Source organism: Lepidochelys kempii, chromosome 5, assembly GCF_965140265.1.
Source record: "Lepidochelys kempii isolate rLepKem1 chromosome 5, rLepKem1.hap2, whole genome shotgun sequence".
In the NCBI taxonomy this organism is placed as follows: domain Eukaryota; kingdom Metazoa; phylum Chordata; order Testudines; family Cheloniidae; genus Lepidochelys; species Lepidochelys kempii.
The window spans coordinates 92,879,392-92,901,927 of record NC_133260.1 but is presented as its reverse complement, the minus strand read 5'-3'; the positions used below and the strand labels follow the sequence as shown (position 1 = coordinate 92,901,927).

The 22,536-nt window shown below is 40.3% G+C and overlaps 1 protein-coding gene across 2 annotated transcripts in view; it reads right to left on the bottom strand.

Annotated features, from left to right (window-relative positions):
• Positions 1 to 22,536, bottom strand: part of LOC140911634 (uncharacterized) — a 117,890-nt gene that overhangs the window by 63,634 nt on the left and 31,720 nt on the right. For both annotated transcript variants that reach the window (XM_073345074.1, XM_073345075.1), the window contains one exon: positions 4,091 to 4,260. In XM_073345074.1, the coding sequence (XP_073201175.1) occupies positions 4,091 to 4,260 (170 nt within the window). The remainder of the gene's footprint in view (positions 1 to 4,090; positions 4,261 to 22,536) is intronic.

The following is a 22,536-nucleotide window of genomic DNA, read 5'->3' as shown; positions in this document are numbered from 1 at the left end:
GGAAACAAACATTAAAAGAAGGGATTACAGGAATTAATTTGAAAGAAGACAGAGAAAAACAGCAAACAAAAAAATTGAGCGAAATGACAAAATTAAGTACTAGGCAGCAAGCAGAGCAGTATCCTAAAACATTCTATGAAAGTGAAGAAAAGTTGTTTTCTACATCATGCAATGTACATGTTGATTTTATAAGTAACACTAGCTGTGATAAGCATCTTGAAAGTGCAACTCATAAGCACAAATGAAAGGCATTAAAAATGAATGCAGATAGAAATTTTAAAAAGCAGAAAACAGTTACAGAGTGGTTTAATACCAACACAGAGGAGCAGCTTTACAGGAGAAATAAAGTGTTCAAATTAACACTCTGCTGTAAATATACCCCTGCATACCCTTGACAATCCAAAACTGAGATGGTTTTTAGAGACCAAGGTAGGTGTTATACCGAGTGCAGATCACTTAAAAAATGTTACCTTCCAAAGTGTTTGACTGTTATATTGAAGAATTAAAGGAAAAGTTACAGTCCTGTGAAGGAATTAGCATTGTGGCAGATGAAACTACCAATGCTGAAGACAAGGTATGTGCTTAACATTCTTGCCACCGCCGCCCCACCCCAACAAGCAGTGACAATGCAGGCACTTCTGATGCAAATGAAACACAAGCTGGGGGTTTTTTTTGTAACACTGTGAAGTTTTGGAAGCTGTCAATTTTAAAACTGTCCACAAAGCTATATGGGAAACAGTTGAAAAATCTGCCCTACCATTTGACCGTAACACTGCATTTGTGACCAATAATGCCATGTACATGAGGAAAGCTTGGGATCGAGGTTTGAAAACTTTGTTTTTAAATGCTGCACACCTTACATGCATGGCACATTTGCTTAACTTTGAGGGCAGTCTGTAGAGGAAGATACTTTTGAAAGTAAATGAATTCGTTGTGGCTGTAAAACGTGATTTCGCTGCCTGCCCTGTATTTTTCTAACAGAAAGAGGGAACAGTCCTTCGATCCCAACAACAGTTCCCGTAATAACCAGATGGAACACCTAGTTCAATGCAGCTCTTTATCACACTGAACACGCTGAGGATTACGTTTCATTTTTTACAAAAGAGAATGGTCATAGTAGTCAAGTGTTCAAGAGATAGTTGATCTTTGCCAATATGAAGCAGCTATTGAACTCCAGGCTCTAAAAGAGTTTGCACCCTGAATCGTGAACATATCCCCCCTTAGTCTCCTCTTTTCCAAGCTTAAAAGTCCTAGCCTCTTTAATCTCTCCACATATGGGACCCGTTCCAAACCCCTAATAATTTTAGTTGCCCTTCTCTGATCCTTTTCTAATGCCAGTGTATCTTTTTTGAGATAAGGAGGCCACATCTGTACGCAGTAATCAAGATGTGGGCGTACCATGGATTTATATAAGGGCAATAAGATATTCTCCAACTTATTCTCTATCCCTTTTTTAATGATTCCTAACATCCTGTTTGCTTTTTTGACTGCTGCTGCACACTGCATGAACGACTTCAGAGAACGATCCACGATGACTTCAAGATCTCTTTCCAGATTAGTTGTAGCTAAATTAGCCCCCCATCGTATTGTATGTATAATTGGGGTTATTTTTTCCAATGTGTATTACTTTACATTTATCCACATTACATTTCATTTGCCATTTTGTTGCTCAATCACTCAGTTTTGTGAGATCTTTTGAAGTTCTTCACAGTCTGCTTTGGTCTTAACTATCTTGAGCAGTTTTGTATAATCTGCAAACTTTGCCACCTCACTGTTTACCCCTTTCTCCAGATCATGAATAAGTTGAATAGGATTGATCCTAGGACTGATCCTTGCGGCACACCGATAGTTACCCCTCTCCATTCTGAAAATTTGACATTTATTCCTACCCTTTGTTCCCTGTCTTTTAACCAGTTCTCAATCCATGAAAGGATCTTCCCTCTTATCCCATGACAACTTAATTTACATAAGAGCCTTTGGTGAGGGACCTTGTCAAAGGCTTTCTGGAAATCTAAGTACACTATGTCCACTGGATTCCCCTTGTCCACATGTTTGTTGACCCCTTAAAAGAACTCTAATACATTAGTAAGACATGATTTCCCTTTATAGAAACCATGTTGACTTTTGCCCAACAATTTATGTTCTTCTATGTGTCTGACAATTTTATTCTTTACTATTGTTTCAACTAATTTGCCCAGTACTGACGTTAGACTTACCGGTCTGTAATTGCCGGGATCACCACTAGAGCCCTTCTTAAATATTGGCGTGACATTAGCTATCATCCAGTCATTGGGTACAGAAGCTGATTTATGTGGACAGGTTACAAACCATAGTTAATAGTTCCGCAATTTCACATTTGAGTTCTTTCAGAACTCTTGGGTGAATGCCATCTGGTCCCGGTGACTTGTTACTGTTAAGTTTCTCAATTAATTCCAAAACCTCCTCCAGAATTCTTTGTTTCAATCTGTGACAATTCCTCAGATTTGTCATCTACAAAAGATGGCTCAGGTTTGGGAATCTCCCTAACATCCTCAGCCGTGAAGACTGAAGCAAAGAATTCATTTAGTTTCTCCGCAATGACTTTATCGTCTTTAAGTGCTCCTTTTGTATCTTGATCGTCCAGGGGCCCCACTGGTTGTTTAGCAGGATTCAGGCTTCTTATGTATTTAAAAAACATTTTATCATTACCTTTTGAGTTTTTGGCTAGCTGTTCTTCAAACTCCTTTTTGGCTTTTCTTATTACAGTTTTATACTTAATTTGGCAGCGTTTATGCTCCTTTCTATTTACCTCGCTAGGATTTGACTTCCACTTTTTAAAAGATGCCTTTTTATCTCTCACTGCTTTTTTACATGGTTGTTAAGCCACGGTGGCTCTTTTTTAGTTCTTTTACTGTGTTTTTTAATTTAATTTAAGTTGGGCCGCTATTATGGTGTCTTTTAAAAGTGTCCATGCAGCTTGCAGGGATTTCACTCTAGTCACTCTACCATTTTAGCAAAAGGGACTTTACTAAAAAGAATCAGTTACTTTTGTAGTTTTTCATTATTTTTGTTTGAAAAATTATTGCACAATATGCATATATAATTTTGAAACAGTTTACTTTGACAAGGAATTGAAAAATATTGCATTAATGTTGTTTGTTTTTGTGTAAATGTTACACTGTAATATTTTATTATTAAACTGTTACATATTTTTGTTGTCATGACCATTTTGTACATTTTTACCATGACTGTTCCATAAATTTTGCCTAAGTTTACCATGACAAAACTGTATCCATACTTATTATCTAACACTTTACTAATGATTTTTAACATTGTTAGCTTATTTAACTGCTGCAGCACATCGAGTGGACGTTTTCAGAGAACTGTCCATGGTGACTCCAATCTCTTTCTTGAGTAGTAACATCTAATTTAGACCCGATCATTTTGTATGTATAGTTGGGATTATGGTTTCCAATGTGCACTACTTTCATCTGCCATTTTGTAACCCAGTCTCCCAGTTTTGTGAGATCCCTTAATTAAGTCCAAAATTGACTGCAAAGAGTTACAAACCTGAATAATTTTGTGTCAGCTGCAAATTTAGCCACCTCACTGTTTATCCCTTTTTCCAGAGCATTTAATGAATATGTTGAACAGAACTGGTTCCGGTACAGATCCTTGTCCACTGAAAACTGACCTTTTATTCCTACCCTTTGTTTCTTGACTTTTAACCAGTTACTTATCCATGAGAGGACCTTCCCTCTTATCCCATGACTGCTTTCTTTGCTGAAGAGCCTTTGGTGAGAGACCTTACAAATGAAGAATAAGATGAGAAATGAATAGTACAACAGACAGATGGGGGAAGCACAGGGAATCAAGGACACGCTACTGGTCATCGTGATAAGCATGACATTTTAAAAATACTATGAAAAGTTGGTAAGAAAAGCAGACAGTTGAATGAAATACTTCTTTACTGGGATGCTACTTTTATAGTTTTTGTGCATATGACAGAGCACATGTTTAGAAATCTGTGGACACGTTTAGAAATCTGAAATATATTAGTATTGCTTCATACTACATGTCTCAGAAAGTAAAGCTGTAAGGATGACCTTACCTTAAGAGAGTCTCTGCAGTGCTGAAAGAACTTCATTAACCCCTTATGAGTAATGCTCTGTGTTTCATCATGGCAATGGTAAAGAGTGAAACACTGGGGATGATGTAGTCCCAGCTGGATCAGCCACTCATCGTTCAAGCAATGGCAGTCTACAATCTGAATCTCCCTCCCTGGAAAAAGAGAGCCAGATTACCGAAATGATCAAACACAAAATACAAGCCCATATTCATTGTCTATTGTTTTGATTAACATGGTAGAATATAAATTATTGATTGATCTCATTTGGATAATTCAATTTCAGGGTATGTTTGCATAATGTTTTCACTAATGTATCCATCGTGAAAGTGCAGCTTTCAAAAAGCCATGATATGAACTGAAAATGCAAAATGTATTTTTATATCAAGTGATTACAAAGCCAGTGCTCTTCCAAATAAAGGAGATTCTATCATATATGCTTCCTGAATATTTTCTAGTAAAGAAAAAAAATCTGAAAACATTGCACTGACACTTAACATGGATTGTTTTGAAATATTCCTAGAAAAGCTTACTGTGGAGGTGTCAACATGTTTTTCCCTTGTGTGTATTTTCTATAAAAGCATTTAAATGTTACTAGAACTTTCAGAGATTTATTTTGTCAGCATGAGATGTGGGAGCATTAGTAAATACTAGCATAACCGTGATATTGACATAGCCCACACTTTCAGGTAGCTATGTAGTCAAAGAATAATCATTGCTAGCCTGGAGCCTTTTGTTTTTAAAATTTTAAAATTAAAAAATTTTGTTTTTAAAATGGCATAATTGGCTTTTAAAATGCAGAGAAATAGGCCCAAATCCTGAAGTCACTGATAGTTTTGCCTGAGTAAAGACTGAGGCACAGATTCTCAGCTGATGTAAACTGGCATAGTTTTGTTGATGTCACTGGCTTCATTATACTCAATAGACGTAGGGCAGGTTTTACAGCAACTGAGGATCTGCTCCTAAAAACGAAATCCTGGTCGTACCAGGTTTCCGCCCTAAATCTTCCTGGATTTGGTATAGAAGGGCTGATTCTGCAAGGTACTGAGCATCTTGTCTGGGGTGCTAAGGGCACTCAGCACCTTGCAAGATATATCCAGTAATTAGTGCAGTTCACTAGCTATGAGCTATGTGATTATTAGACCACAACTGCATGAGCTGTAACTTTCAGTTACTCTGCCAGGGCTATCCATTTTCTTATTTGAATTAACATACCTATATTGCTTTAATCTATTCCAGTTTTCCAGGCTTTTTTCCCCAACTCTAGTTAAAATCTAAAGATTTCTAAGCACCCAGTGCTAGTGACAGCAGCAGATACTGCAAAACTTAACCAGAACTTCTTAAAATCTGTGCTAGATATAAAGAATTCTCATTATCCTCTCTTAGAGGATCTGATGTAATCGACTAATGGTCGCGTGCAGAGTACATATCCCAGTGGCACCCACAGCACAGATATAAGTAGCTGGGTTGCCGGTGAATCATGCCCTGCAGGGTGTGGGTATGTATGCAAGAATATACCCTTCACTCTCGACACTCACTCAAACTATGCCTCCAGTCTACAGTGCTTAGCAGTGTAGTATCCTCTGCAGGAAACGACTTCCCCAGCAAGGGAATGGTCCAGTCGGTGGGAGGCAGCAGAGAAAGGCTCTGCCAGCTGCTCACTGATGGACCCCTGCCCTACTGCAGGGAGAGGTTCTGGCAGTTGGGTAGGCAGCCAGGACAAGCTCCGTCAGCTCCCAACTACTGGAGCTTTTCCCCTCCACACCCTCCCCCGGCCTCCGCCCGAGCCTTTCCTCAAGCCAGGGAAAAGCTCCAGCAGCAAGGAGCCGTTGAAGCTTTTCCGTGCTTTCTCGCCACTGCCATAGAGCTATACACCACAGTGTGGACACAGCAGGCTTTTCAATAGGCCTCATAGCCTAAGAGGGAAAACTGTCATGTTACAGACCATCACATCAAGCCAAAGGATGAGTTACCCTTTAAGCACTTATCTGTAAATGTGTGGGAAAAAATTGTGTTGTTATCGGAGACTTCAATTTGGGAGATGTATGATGGAGGACTCATGCAGCTACCAGTAAATACTCATTAGATGTTCTAAAATTTATAGATAATTTTCTAACGCAGAAGGAGTGCACTTGACATGAGGTAACTATCTTGGACCTCATTATGACAGATAAACATGAATTAATGACTGGACTAGACATTGGTTGTTGCCTTGGGACAAGTAATCATGACCTGTGCAAACAGAAGACATGCCCAACCAGTCATTCATATATACTTTATGCTTCAAAAGGACTAATTTCCCAAAACTGAGAAAAATTATGAGCAAAATTGATTGGGAGGAAAGATTTAGACAGACAGAGCAATGTGAATAAAAATTTAGAGTTATTTAAGAAGAGTTTATCAGATGGCCAGAAAGCCACAATCCCTCAGTCAAGAAAGAGGCCACTTTGACTAAAAGCCCATCCTGATTCAGTAGCAAAGGCAGCAATTAGAAATAAAAAAGTAATATATAACAAATGGAAAAAGGAAGATATAAATAGCAACTGATATACATTGGAAGTTATGAGGTGCAGAAAGTTGCCAAGGGAAGCCAAAGACAACAGAGAAAAACCTATGGCTAGCAGCACTAAGGACATTAAGAAGTTTAACTTGGGTGCACCCAAGTTAAACATTAGGGACATGTGATGCTTTCTCAGGGCATCGAGAACTGCAAGTCACCTTGTTACCCTCTGCCTTAGCAAAAGCAAGATTTGCTGGTGCCAAACTGAGTGACAACTCCCTGCCACGCCAGTTTATTAGTCAGCCAAACAAACTCCTTAGACTCTGCCAGCCCTTACTCTGCTTTTCTTGGTGCAAACCAGTTCCCAAACCACCCAGAAGAGTGTTCTGCAGTATCCAGTGTCACTGGACACTCACAGAAATTACCAAGTCCACTATCTCCAAAGAGAGAGTATACACACTAGCCTGTTAGCGCAGGCAAGGAGTCCCATTGTAATATAACAGCAATGAGATGAACTTCTAGTAAAACCAAGAATAGGCTTATTACAAGTGAACAGATTTAAGTGATACTAAGTAAAGACAACAGAAACAGAAAATAGTTACAAATAAAACAGAAGTATAATATGCTTTCTAGTGACTAAAACTTAATAGGCTGCAATCCTTGCCTAAGGCATTTTCTCACCTAAAGCCACCTCTCAACATTACCAACCCACATGGCTGGAGATCCACCATTCATGGATACAAAAGGCACTGACCTCTTTGTTACCTCAGTGATGGATAACAAAACGTCTTTTTGCTTCACCTTATATTTCCCCAAAACTCATTGTTTTGTCCCCCCACAGACAAGCCAACCCCCTGTAGCTTTAATCTCTGTCTTTCCATGCTGATTTCACATTCTTCAGTCAACCTGGCTTTTCCTGTTGACTTGCATGCCAATGCATCTTCCTTTGTGTTGGTTTCCCAATACTTAATTTACATGAGAAGCAGGGAGATAACTACCTTCCTTCCTGTCTTGAAAACCTGTTTCTCTCTTTGTTTGGCTACAGATTTTAAAACATAACACCGGTAAGTATCCATAATTCCTCAGGTAGTGTTAATATATAGGTTTCACAATGATACTAATGACCCAAGTTTTCCCAGCTTCCATTTGATACTTTACAAGAAACTCTTCATAAAAAAAATTCTATGACAGCAACATGTTAAGTGTAGTGAGTTTGACAGGTCAGACAGGAGATAGGAGTTGCTGACATAGTGTAGTCTACTATGAATGAGTCCCTGTGTCATGAGAAATTCTAGCAATGGGATAGGCCCATTTCTAGATGGAGATGGTAAAACTATTATGATGATGCAGAAAAGAGATGTGTTCAATAAATATTTCTGTTTTGTATTTGGAAAAATAAAAGGTTAATTTACCAATATCATATGAGGATTACAAAATACTTTCCAGACCATTTGTAATGGAGAAGTATGTTAGACAATAGCTACTGGAAATAAACATTTTTAAATCAGCAGGACTGAATAACTTGTATCCAACAGTCCTATAACAGCTGGCTAAGGAGATCTCTGGCCCACTGATTTAAATTTTAAAAAACATCTTGGAATACCAGGGAAAGTCCAGAAGACTAGAAAAGTGTTAATTTTCAAAAAGGGCAAGTGGGATGCCCAAGCAAGTAAGGCTGGTTACGATGACATCAATCCCATGCAGAATAATGAAAGAATTAAGGGAAAGGAATATAATTAATACCAGTCAATATGGAAAACAGGTCTTGACTTCCTTCTTCGATGAGAGTATACGTTTGGTTGATAAAGGTAAATGCGTAGATGTAGTAGATTTTTGTAAGACTTTTCAGTTAGTACCACATGGCATTCTGATTTAAAAAACAGTACTACAGTGTCAATAGAGCACACATTCACTGGATAAAGAATTGGCTAAGTGACAGATCGCAAAAACTAGTTGTCAGTGGGGACTCATCATCCAATGGGGAGGTTTCTAGTGCGTTCTGAAGGGGTCAGTAATAGGCCTGATGCTATTCAACACTTTCATCAATGATCTGGAAATAAATATAGAATAACTGCGGATAACATTTGTGGATGACACAGAGTGGTGAGCTATCCTGTGTTGCTACACTGCAGTGTAAGAAGGATTAAGAAACCTTTCCTTGCTCCCCTGCTGCAGACTAATAGGGAGAACAGGGATTGTGCTTTCAATACTTCCTGCCCCCTCCCTTGTCCAGGTAGATGGGGGTGGAGAATGGGCAAAACTTTCCAACATGCCAACCAGATTTTAAAAATATGTACTAGCTACTTATGCTAAACAATCTGTTCCATATTGTATTGAGCTGAGATTTTTTTGGAATATCTTTCCCAGACCCAAAGAGCTCTGTGTGACTCAAAAGCATGTCTCTCTCACTAACAGAAGTAGGTACTATAAAAGATATTACCTCACCCACCCTGTCTCTCTAATATCCTGGGGCTGACATGGCTACAACTACACTGCATATAACACAGTATAGAGCAGTGGTTCTCAAACTTTTTTTTCGCCGACCACCTGAAAATTGCTGAGGGTCTCAGCGGACCACTTAATGATCTTTCCAGATGTTGTTTGTACCATTAGCTAACAATTGTAAAGTGCTTTGGATAAAAGCACTATATAAAAAAACCTTAATAATTAACATTTTTTGTTCTACAAATAAAAGCACACAACTCATATTTTAATATCAGTAGTTTTATCTTTCTAATTCGATGGATGTGCCCTCTCTCCCCCGCTACGGTAGCGCCCGAGCTGGGGTTGGGAAGGAGTGGGGGAGTCTCTCCCCTGCTGCGGCAGCCCCCAAGCTGGGGTAGGAAGGAGGGGGGTCTCTCCCTGGCAGCCACAGCCCTGGAGCTGGGGAAAGTCACCTCTTTCTCTGGCCGCCGCAGCCCTGCACATCCCAAATTCCCCCCGCCCTCTCTTTTCACCCCACTACCCCCTCCCACCTACCTCCTCTTCCCCCCGCAAGGCCACCACCTCACCTTACATGCGTCTTTTCCAGGGTCCAGGCACTTAATTAGTGGAGTCACGCCTGCGCAGCTCTACTAATTAGGTGGGTGGCCCTTCGTTCTCTCGTGTGCGACTGCCCAGGCACACACCTTAGAGGGAAGTATCTGCAGACCACCTGAATGGAGCTCGCGGACCACGGACTACATTTTGAGAACTTCTGATATAGAGAGAGAAGGTAGGAGAAGTAATATATTTTATTGGACCAACTTCTTTTAATATCGCCCACCTGGTCTCTATAATACCCTGGGACCAACATGGCTACAACAACACTGCATATAATATAATATACAGAATCGTGGCTGCTTTTTGTCACTTTGCCGGAGTATCAGCACTTTTTCTCTTGTGTTGGGTACATATATATTATACCATCTCTATTTTGTAGGAAGCGGGGACATCTAAATTGTACTTATTCACAGAAATGGTGCACATAAATCACCCAGGGACTCACTTTGAGATTGTCCTGCCAGGGAAATCAATAGGTGTTGAGAGCATTTAGTATCTTGCATAATGTAAGCATTTAATGTAAAACTAGTGGGAATGTCAATGATTTAACAATTTGTGGCTTAATCTGACCTCACCCCCATTTTACATCATTATAACTCCTTTTATTCAGTAGACTTACTCCTGATTTGCAACAGTGTAAGTAAGAGAAGAATTAGACCCTTTTGGTTGACAGGAGGACAAACTTCTTTGTAGATAAAACTCTATGCATAAAAAACATAGCTATATTTGCTATTGTTATTGTTGTAAAGTTTCTAAGAACACTATGATAAAAGTAAGTCCAGCTAAAGCTTAAGGTAAATTAGCAATTTCCTCTCGGATATGTCAGGCTTTGCGTAAAGAACAGTTCACCCTCAGTCATGCTCTGTTTAGTGCCCAGAATTAGATCATAATGTTCAGGTAGCTCATGTCATCTTTATCCACTACCAAAGCAATGTCTTTGATGTCAGCTAATTAGTACTGTACTGCTTGAGCCTGTTCAACAAGACACAGTTTATCTGGACTAATACAAAAGAGTGTATTAAAATCCCAATAATAAACTCATGATTTTAAATGTATTTTTTCTCAGATTATACCTGTAACCTTGTTCAAATAGATTCCAACTTCTCTCCTGAACACGGCCTTGATAGAATCAAAGAATTTTATATGAGCAGGGCCTTTCCTTGCTAAAAAGCTTTTAATACTTGTCTTAAAAAACTCCTGTTTCCCATGGTTTCACTTTATTTCTTTCCTTCCAGCTGAGACCCTTTCTTTTTCCTTGATCTCTTCTTTGTGTTTCAGGATGCTGCTTAAACTGGTTCCATCAGGATATGTAGGATTTGAGTGATTGATCTGTGACCTGTGCATGTGACTTGACCAAGGGAACATCTGAATAGAAAGCAAACCTTAGAGAACCTGAGCTGATTTTAGCATTCTAAACATGAAATAAAATCACCACCACCACCAGTAAGGCATTTTAAAATGAAATTGCTTTATTACAATGAAGAGTAATTTGACTTCCACTGTCAGAAAAATTAGACTTACACAGGTTCAGGACTCTTTAAATAACTGAGACTTATTTCCAAGAATGGGCCTCAAGGTTTAGCCCTTATTTGTGTTTGATATACCATTACATAGCAATGCCCATAGCAATGCAACAATGGAACTGAGCTGCTGAGTAAACTTTTATATAGCCCTAGCCACACAGCAGTGGGTGTGGCAAGAGAACAATATAGGTCACAGCAATTCCTTTCCCTTTTCACCGACTTTAAAAAACTGTTATTTTGGGTGTCACCTCAACAGTGAGAAGTTCTCTGCTGTAAACAGACATTTCAAATCCTAATCTAATTGGCTACTTTAACCTCAACTGTCCATAGATATATAAGCACTGTTTAGCACTTCTAAAATAAAAGAGAACTCAAACCCATGACCCCTTTGACATGTTCTGTATGCTGAGATGATCAATACATTATAGTCTGACTGATTACATATGACTTGACTCAAAGTGCACCAAAGAATCCAGAGGAAACTGGACACAAAGGATCAAGATAAAGCCTTTTTTTTCTTTTTGTATGAGGGATAAGAGAAGATACAACTTTAAGTAAATAACATAGTTATTTAAATCTTTTGCAGACAGTGGCTTTAGCTGGTAAGACTGGCTCACTTGTCAAAGCTGAATGACATTCTGCTACAGAATCCAAAGAAATGGGATACAGGATAACAGTTGGATTACATTACTGAATCAGGTGTTTTCTTCATCTCTTTGTCCCTACATAATCCTTTCATGAACACAGGTCTATTTTTCCTTATGATTTTTATGCAAAAGCATTCTTAAATCCTACCTGTATTACTAACGAGATTTCTTTTGAGCTGTCTTGGGGCAGCAGGTATGTCCCTTGCTTTTTCTTTTCTTTAGTAGTAGGCGGGGTTTTATGACAGAAATGCTGGCAGTCTGGACTTTTTTTTTTTTTTTTTTTTTTTTACAGTCATCTGATATATGCCAAGCAAAGTCTTACTGATTTAACCCTTTGGCATTAAGATTCATTGATATAGTTTCCAATGCTTTTTCTAGTTGTTGTGCACTTAAATAACCACAGCTCAGGTTTATTAATAATTTCACAAAACCTCATTAGATTCTGAAGTCAACAGGAGCTGAGGGTGCCCAGTATTTCATGGGAGCGAGCCAAAAATGGGCATCTATTGTACTTTTTCCATCGTTATTGATTACACAGAAATAGAGATGTAAATAGCTGTCCTTAACAGTTAGCCTTTTTCTTTTAGTAGTTATAACTCAGTGTTTGTGACATCACATTAGAAACACCTGCGATGTCACAAATCCTCAACTGTGTCATTAGTTAATGATGCAGGTAGGAGGAACTGACTGTTTACAAAATGTAGAGCTTCTACTATGCACTTAAACAATTTTGTGACCACAGCATCAGCAGTGCAAGAATACAGAAAGTTTCTAAGCTTGATAGGAAAATATTTAGGGCCAAATCCTGGAGTCCTTATTTTGTTTGTACTCAACCCAAACTCTGACATAACTCAATTGCCTAAACAGATCAAATGCAGAGACCTCCAGATTTGACATAATATATTTTAATGTATGCTTGAATGTTGAAGTAACTTTTGATAATTCTAACTGAACTACTGATGTGCATAAATTCAGCTGTCCACATTCATTCCCTGAAAACCCTTTGATTAATATATGATTCCAATGAGACTGAAAAGATATCCTAGCAGGGTCTTCCCCATTACCCCCCACTTGTCTATAAAGTATGATGCACATCTCTGGTGCTGTAGAAATAACAATCACAACCCCAACAAACAATTTAGAACATACACTTCAAGAGTTAGTTCACAAAGGGTCAAGAACCTTCCATTTCAGACTAGGAATGCCAAGTTGCTTTCAGTGAAATAGCTCAGAATCTTTCTCTGTGTGCCAAAAGCCATCATTTAACTATCAAACTCCCCTAATCTATAGAGTCTGACTGAGATGACAGCAACACAACACTGAACCAAAATCTTTCACCTTTTTAAAATTAAACAGTGGTTGTTAAAACAAGAAAGGAAAGTCCAAATGGGATCCTATGTTAAGTATCAGAAGAGCCTTCATAGGATCGTTAGATTGATTTACTCCCTTTCATGCCTTGCGATACATGATGTACCTCATTCAAAACTGCACTAATATAAATGCCCTTTGACATATACAGTAGCTTCTCTAGCCTCTCTATCTGAGTCATACTTGTGAATATAGGGTCTGATCTCTCTCAGCACCAATTGCTTTCCTTGGAAGCTGGTGGAGCTCAGCACATTTGGCCCTGAGCGCTCCAATACAAGTAAAGGGGATACAAATATTATACAAATGAAATGTTCATCGTGAAAGATAATATTAATCCTGAGCAAATGCAAATCATGATACATCAATGCTAACTGAAAGATTCACTTACCAGTCCGCTAAGTCAAGGAAATATGCAACTGTTTTAATGTAATCAGAGGATGTGTAAGTATTATTATTACTTAACTCTTTATTTTCAGACATTTCTAACTCACAGATAAAGATTTATTCCTCATGAAATTTTACCCTCAGTATAAACAACGAGGAGTCCTTGTGGCACCTTAGAGACTAACAAATTTATTTGGGCATAAGCTTTCATGGGCTAAAATCCACTTCATCAGACGCATGGAAAAATACAGTAAGCAGTATATATATTACAGCACATGAAAAGATGGGAGTTGCCTTACCAAGTGGGGGGGTCAGTGCTAATGAGGCCAATTCAATTAAGGTGGAAGTGGCCTATTCTCAACAGTTGACAAGAAGGGGTGAGTATCAACAGAGGGAAGATTACTTTTTGTAGTGACCCATCCAGCCTCAGTATGTGCACATTGCAATTAGACACCTGCGGTTAGCCTGTGCTAGCTGGCTCGTGGGGCTCAGGCTAAGAGGCTGTTTAATTGTGAGGTAGACTTTCAGGCTCAAGCTGCAGCCCAAACTCTTGGACCCTCCAAACTCGCAGGGCTGCAGGGCCAGCCGCAGGTTTTTAACTGCAGGGTAGAAATACCCTAAGAGCTCATGTGAAGCACTTTATAAAAAAAATAAACAAAGTTTTCAAAGCTTTGTATCCAGTCATTTTTCAACTAGTTCTAAAAAGAATCCAAGGGAAAAGATACAAGCACACTAAATGAATCTGCTATTTTAAATATTCAGTCAACAATTTATCAAATTCAGGCACTCCAAGCAGCATCCTATCCCTCAGTAAAGTTGCTTAAATACACCAAAACTGACCTGTGTACACACAAACATAATCCAAACTACACACCATATTGGCAGAACAAATACTCCACAGAGTGATATCCAAGACGACTATTACAGATAAAAATATGAAGATGGCACTGAGAACTGAAGCTAAGAGCAGGGCAGAATTTACAACTTGCAGGGACCTAAGCTGTAGGGTTGGGAAGAAAAATTGGCTGGAGGGATGCTTCCCACTCTTGCTGCCAAAGGGAGACTGAGTCAGCCCATGAATTGTGAAGTCCATAGAAAGCTACACATAGTTGTTTGTGCTTAGCACTAAATGACTTCATTACTTCTGATGAGCCTGATTAGAAGGTATAACTATTCTTTTTAGGATATTGGATGAAAAACTCCTTATATTAGGCTTTTCTTATTTCTATACTGAATAAGTCCTTAAATACAAGATGTTTGTTAGTAAAAGCAAGCAATCCCTTAGGCCGCACTAACGTATAGCAGCCTTACCTATAGGCTGTGGAGCAGCTCAGAATCTCCATAGCACTGTGCTATAAGGGTACTACTCCTCTGATCCACAGTATGCCCTTCCCTCCACCCCCGATTGGGATGGGGGACTGAAGAAGGCCACCTCCCATGTTACTGTAAAACTGTTCTATCAATATCAACTTGGCACTTGTGAAAACTTACAAACAATTCTCTTAGGGCTGGTCTATGTACAGTTTTTGTTCTGCTATAACTGTGTTGGTTTAGAAACCGATAAAGTGGTACAATCCCCTTGTGTGAATGCAGTTACACCAGTGTAAAGGTGTTTATAGCCATACAGTTTATTTCTGTAAATGTATGGAAATAAGCATCTTTATGCAGGTATAATTGCATCTACAGTAGGGGGTTCTACCATGATATGATATCATTTTCTAAACCCATATAGTTAAGACTAGTGTAGACTAGGCCTCAAAAAGAAAATGCTTCTGCCTCGGAAAAACAACCTAATTCCTCTTGCTAAAGTCCCCAAAACAGACTGATAAAGGCCTACACTGCTTTAATATTTGTAACACCATATGCTAGAGTATAGCTGAAATACATGGGCGTATGGAAATATACTATACATCCTCTAAAACACTTTCTCACTTGTAAAAAGAAAAGAAGTACTTGTGGCACCTTAGAGACTAACCAATTTATTTGAGCAAAAGCTTTCATGAGTTACAGCTCACTTCATCGGATGCATTCAGTGGAAAATACAGTGGGGAGATTTATATACATAGAGAACATGAAACAATGGGTGTTACCATACACTCTATAACAAGAGAGTGATCACTTAAAGTGAGCTATTACCAGCAGGAGAGTGTGTGGGGTGGGAACCTTTTGTAGTGATAATCAAGGTGGGCCATTTCCAGCAGTTGACAAGAACTTCTGAGGAACAGTGGAGGGTGGAGGGGGGAAATAAACATGGGGAAATAGTTTTACTTTGTGTAATGACCCATCCACTCCCAGTCTCTGTTCAAGCCTAAGTTAATTGTATCCAGTTTGCAAATTAATTCCAATTCAGCAGTCTCTCGCTGGAGTCTGTTTCTGAAGTTTTTTTGTTGAAGAATTGCAACTTTTAGGTCTGTAATGGAGTGACCAAAGAGATTGAAGTGTTCTCCAACTGGTTTTTGAATGTTATAATTCTTGACGTCTGATTTGTGTCCATTTATTCTTTTACGTACAGACTGTCCAGTTTGACCAATGTACATGGCAGAGGGGCATTGCTGGCACATGATGGCATATATCACATTGGTATAGTGTGGCTGATGTGATTAGGCCCTTTGATGATGTCCCCTGAATAGATATGTGGACACAGTTGGCAATGGGCTTTGTTGCAAGGATAGGTTCCTGGGTTAGTGGTTCTGTTGTGTGGTGTGTGTTTGCTGGTGAGTATTTGCTTCAGGTTGGGGGGCTGTCTGTAAGCAAGGACTCGCCTGTCTCCCAAGATCTGTGAGAGTGATGGGTCGTCCTTCAGGATAGATTGTAGATCCTTGATGATGCGTTGGAGAGGTTTTAGTTGGGGGCTGAAGGTGACGGCTAGTGGCGTTCTGTTATTTTCTTTGTTGGGCCTGTCCTGTAGTAGGTGACTTCTGGGTACTCTTCTGGCTCTGTCAATCTGTTTCTTCACTTCACCAGGTGGGTATTGTAGTTGTAAGAATGCTTGATATAGATCTTGTAGGTGTTTGTCTCTGTCTGAGGGGTTGAAGCAAATGCAGTTGTATCGTAGAGCTTGGCTGTAGACAGTGGATCGTGTGGTGTGGGTCTGGATGAAAGCTGGAGGCATGTAGGTAGGAATAGAGGTCAGTAGGTGTAAGGGACTGCGGAAGACTTTGTTACGGCCTAGCTAGGGAACTTCCGCTTTCTTGAGGCCACCCGGTTACTGTAGAACATGGAGAACCAACTTAAACTGGTTTTAGGCCGACTTTGTCTGCCTTGCATGGTCCGTTGCCAGGTAGCAGAAAGCCCCTTTGGGGAAGTACCTAATTATATATTCATGAGCTGTTTCTGTGTACTGCTTATTAGGGCTCGCTGTTTACCCCTTCGTTGGACTCCGTCCCAGGCAAAGATCCGGTGTGCTGTGTTCTCCGCCTCCGTGACAGCAACGCTTGGAGTCCCCGTTGCGGGTGTGTCACTAACCTTCAATAAAGCCAATAACTCGCTGCTTAGCTGCGTGTGGGTCTTGTTTTCTCAGAGTACCTCTGCCAGCCTGTGGTGCTCCAAACACCTTGGCCCAGAACAGTAGGTTTCCGGTATAGGGTGGTGTTTATGTGACCATCGCTCATTAGCACCGTAGTGTCCAGGAAGTGGATCTCTTGTTTGGACTGGTCCAGGCTGAGGTTGATGGTGGGATGCAAACTGTTGAAATCATGGTGGAATTCCTCAAGGGCTTCTTTTCCATGGGTCCAGATGATGAAGATGTCATCAATGTAGTGTAAGTAGAGTAGGGGCATTAGGGGATGAGAGCTGAACTTGTGTTTGCCATGTGGAGTTGAAAAATCTTCCTAATAGGTTTTCCAACTTTCCTTTCTAGAGTTTAGTTCCTGATGCTATACACCATATGCACAGCAGAGATAAGATAAAACAAACACACGAAGAAAAACCCTGAGTAGAAACTAAGCTGATTCATGGCTAGTTGGTTAGTTCAGTTACCTCATACATGAAATCCTACAATACAATTCAAAGATTTTACAGATAGTACTGATGGCTTCATCTGGAAATGCAAGCCCCTATGGCTACACAACAGTTATAAACATCACAGCTTCTCCATCAAGTTGCAAAGACCATTCATGACAGCTGTTGCTTCTTTAAAAGAACAATACACTTAGTTCCTAGAACATTTGTTCAGCATCACTGAAATGCAACACTCAACTACGTCTAATGGCCCACCTTTGTTTGTTCAAGGTGTAAGTATTTGCCTTGGAGTTCACCGTGGGAATGTGACATAAGCCGAGAAACAGGCGTCTACAGCAGGTGACCTACAGCTTTGTTTGCCTCCCCAGTCACAGCCTTGAGTTTGTTCTTTTTTTAGAAGTCTCTTTCTTTGTTAAATGTCTGGCATTTAGTTCATTCAGTGCTTTTTGTTGTTGTTGTTTTAACTATGTATCTATCTTTATGGTTAGCTTTTGGATAAAAGTATGCTGGATCAGTTATTTTACCCGAAGGAAATTCTGAGTGTGACTGGGATTCCTTTGTTTAAAGGATATAAAAATCCAGATATGAACTACTACTACTGATAACAGGATACAGAATTTTCCATGGCTATCCAGGTCACTGGTTCAAATTAGGCCCTAGTCAGCAGTGAATGAAAAGTAATCATATTTCTGTGGAGCACTTCTTTACAAAGATTAACTAATTAATGCACAAAACACCTTTGGAAGTGACACCTACATATTATCCTCTTTACTCAGATGGAAAAACAAAAACATGATGGATGGGATCCACAAAAGGATTTAGGCATTGCAATGCTGAGCTTCATGGTGCTTAACTTTTAGGCAACCAAAAAAATCACAAGAACAACACTGTGATCCACAAAGCCAAGTTAGGTGCCTAGGCTCCCTATACAATGAACAGGGAGATATAGGCATCTAAGAATGCAATCCACAAAAGCCAGTGCATTAGGCGGGGAGCCTGTACCCAAAGGGAGGTGCTGAGGAGATGGGTGTGCGCACTAAGCCCTGCCTCTCTTTCAGAGATAGGCCCCTAAGTCTGGGCTGCAGGGAGGCACCTAGCTCTTCTTAATGATCCACAAATGGGAACCCATTTGGAGTCAGGCCGCTCAAGTGCTTAAGGTGTTTTTTTGGGACTGAATTAGGCACTCCACCACACAAAATGGTTGGAGAAGGTGGTGGTGCTACCCACCTGATTACTTTTAGCCCAGTGGTTATACCTCACCAGGGAGGTTAAAGACCCTGCCCAGACCCCCTGTTTTAACCACTCATTCATTATTTATCCACAGGTCAATAGCTTCAGCAGGAAAGACTGAGGGAGCCCCATATCAGAACATGCCATAGCCCAGTAGTTAAAGCACTCTCTTGAGAGATAGGAGACCCCAGGTCAAATCATTTCTCCCCCTCTGGCAGAGAGCGAAACTGAACCTGGGTCTCCCACATTGAAGATGAGCGCACTAACCACAGAGCTAAACGTTTTAAGGTGCATACCACTATCACCTTCTCGATTTTGAAAGGGACATAATACTGCTACTCCTCCTAGAGTTTGAAATGAGACCCAATCCAGTAGGCATGCTCAGAGGCAGCCTACCAGATCAAGCCCCCAGGGCATGTGACTTTGGTGGCCAACTACCTGTCTTTCCCTGGTTTATGGCACTTAGGCAGCAGATAGTAATCCAGCTGCCTAGAGGGAGGCAGCACTGCGAATGCCTAGAGGCAGGAACTTACGCTCCTAGGGAAAACTGAATTCTAAAAACTTAGGTGCCAAGTGCATTTAGGCTCCTACAGGGTTCAGTGAGAGTTTTGTGGCTCACAATGGAGTTAAAACGGGGACCTTCATAGATCCCAACCAAAGGAATTTCCCTAAAGTCACAAAAAGCTCATTTCACTCTGCAATCATACAGGGTCAAATTCTACACTGAGGAAACGGGTGCAGCTCAACAGGCTTTAAAGGTACTGCACTCATTCGCCCATACCATTTATGGAGTAAGGGCCGTAGCAATTAGCCCAGAGATAGTATAATCTTACAAAATATATTGGTACTTAACTACCAGTATCTTCTTGTTTTCAGTGTGATCAGGTAATCAGAATCAGTAAGGCCACTTGGATACAAATATCCATTATTAATGACATTTTGCTCAGGCTGTCTGTTCTTTTGAAACAATAGATGCCATTTTATCAATTTTTGTTCACACTGTTGTGTGAGCATAAACTCAACCACAATTTGCTTGGATCACTGAATGTAGGAATAATGATGGTATCTGGAGCAAGTACATGGACAGCATATCAAGGTGAACTTAGAAATAGAGAGGGCACCTTGCAGGAACTAAGTTATCAAAGATAAGCATGACAGAATTTTCCTTTACAGAAACACTTCTTGAGCACTTACCCTATTGAAAAATTCCAAGCAGGGTAATTTATAACCCAGACATGGACAAAGCACAAATAAAAGGCAATTATAATCCCAAAATTAAAAACATGTCATTTTTAAGTCAGAGAATTAAAATAAATTACAAAGATGCTGACATCAGGCATAATAATATGGTTTTGGAAAATCTTTGCCTTTTTTTTTCTTTTTTGTTATAACTTTTCAAAACATTTTAAAAACGTTTTTAAAATACAACAGTAATATATTTTAAAACAGCGACAAAAAGTATCATACAAAGTTTCCATCACAAGTTATCATTGACTTGACCTACAATATTTTGTGAAACTGAAAAATTTCCCCCAGTGTTTTTATTGAGCAGCTTGTCTTGTAACATTATAGTTACCCCTCTGCTTGGAGAAATTCCAAATGGAATTATGGAATGATATTGTCTTTTTCACAGTGGTTAAGAACATCTGACAGGCCAAGGCTGAATTTAAATGTCCAAAATCAAAGCAGAGCATGTCAAAAGTCTCTTTTGTGTGTGATATATGGTTTACTCTGCACACAAACTACTGAAATAAAAGGGATAACTGGTGCAAACAGGTAGGGCCACAATTACACATCACAAATGAAATCATTACACTTTAACTACAAATTGCAAGTAAGGGTATAGAATCATAGAAGATAAGGGTTGGAAGAGACCTCAGGAAGTCATCTAGTCCAACCCTCTGCTCAAAGCAGGACCAACCCCAACTAAATCATCCCAGCCACGGTTTTGTCAAGCTAGACCTTAAAACCCGCTATGGATGGAGATTCTATCACCTCCCTAGGTAACCCATTCCAGTGCTTTACCACCCTCCTAGTGAAATAGTTTTTCCTAATATCCAATCTAGACCTCCCCCTCTGCAACTTGACACCATTGCTCCTTGTTCTGTCATCTACGACCACTGAGAACAGCCTAGCTCCATCCTCTTTGGAACCCCCCTTCAGGTAGTTGAAGGCTGCTATCAAATCCCCCCTCACTCTTCTCTTCTGCAGAATAATTAAGCCCAGTTCCCTCAGCCTCTCCTCGTAAGTCATGTGCCCCAGCCCCCTAATCATTTCCACTGCCCTCTGCTGGACTCTCTCCAATTTGTCCACATCATTTCTGTAGTGGGGGCCCCAAAACTGGATGCAATACTCCAGATATGGCCTCACCAGCGTCGAATAAAGGGGAATAATCACTTCCCTCGATCTGCTGGCAGTGCTCCTACTAATACAGCCCAATATGCCGTTGGCCTTCTTGGCAACAAGGGCACACTGTTAACTCATATCCAGCTTCTCGTCCGCTGTAATCCCCAGGTCCTTTTCTGAAGAACTGCCACTTAGCCCGTCGGTCCCCAGCCTGTAGCAGTGCATGGGATTCTTTCGTCCTAAGTGCAGGACTCTGCACTTGTCCTTGTTGAACCTCATCAGATTTCTTTTGGCCAAATCCTCCAATTTATCTAGGTCACTCTGGACCCTATCCCTACCCTCCAGTGTATCTATCTCTCCCCTCAGCTTAGTGTCATCCGCAAACTTGCACAGGGTACAATCCATCCCATCATCCAGATCATTAATGAAGATGTTGAAGAAAACCGGCACCAGGACGGACCCCTGGGACACTCCACTTGATACCGACTGCCAACTAGATATCAAGCCGTTGATCACTACCCGTTGAGCCCGACAATCTAGCCAGCTTTCTATCCACCTTATAGTCCATTCATCCAATCCATACTTCTTTAACTTGCTGGCAAGAATTCTGTGGGAGACCGTACCAAAAGCTTTGCTAAAGTCAAGGTATACCACATCCACCACTTTCCCCATATCCACAGAGCCAGTATCTCATCATAGAAGTCAATCAGGTTGGTCAGGCATGACTTGCCCTTGGTGAATCCATGTTAACTGTTCCTGATCACCTTCCTCTCCTCCAAGTGCTTCAAAATGGATTCCTTGAGGACCTGCTCCATGATTTTTCAAGGGACTGAGGTGAAACTGACCTGTCTGTAGTTCCCCGGATTCTCCTTCTTTTTTTAAAGATGGGTACTATATTTGCCTTGGAAAAAGGGGTCTTTTCCCTTCTCCTCTCCCCAATGTACATTATGGGATAAATTTTGTTTTGGCCTCCATACATGCAGACATCAGTAAAGAGAAGAAAATTGCTTGAAAAGTAGTACATCTCTACAAACAAGGGCCAGAGTTCCTATTTACATTAGTTTGGGAAACAGCTGAAACCCATCTGCATCTGTTCCTTACCATTGCTGAGCAGCAGAGAGAGAAAGGGAAAGTCTTGGCAAAAATAGATATATTACCTCCGCCAGGCTCCTTCAGCACAAACCCTGCACAACTTATTCCATCTAGAAGATTGAATATGTCCATCCAGAAAACTAAGCCTGCTTCTTTTCCCCTCCAACCTCACTACCAACTAGTAAGGTCCTGGCTGGTTTGGAGCAGTTCATTGGACTAAACATCTCATCATGATAGGGGCTGATGCAGCTCTCCTTGAAGTCTATGGAAAGACAATGAGAGTTGGATCTTACCTTTAAATCATGCTACAAGAATGTGAAATGCTTCCAGGAATTAACA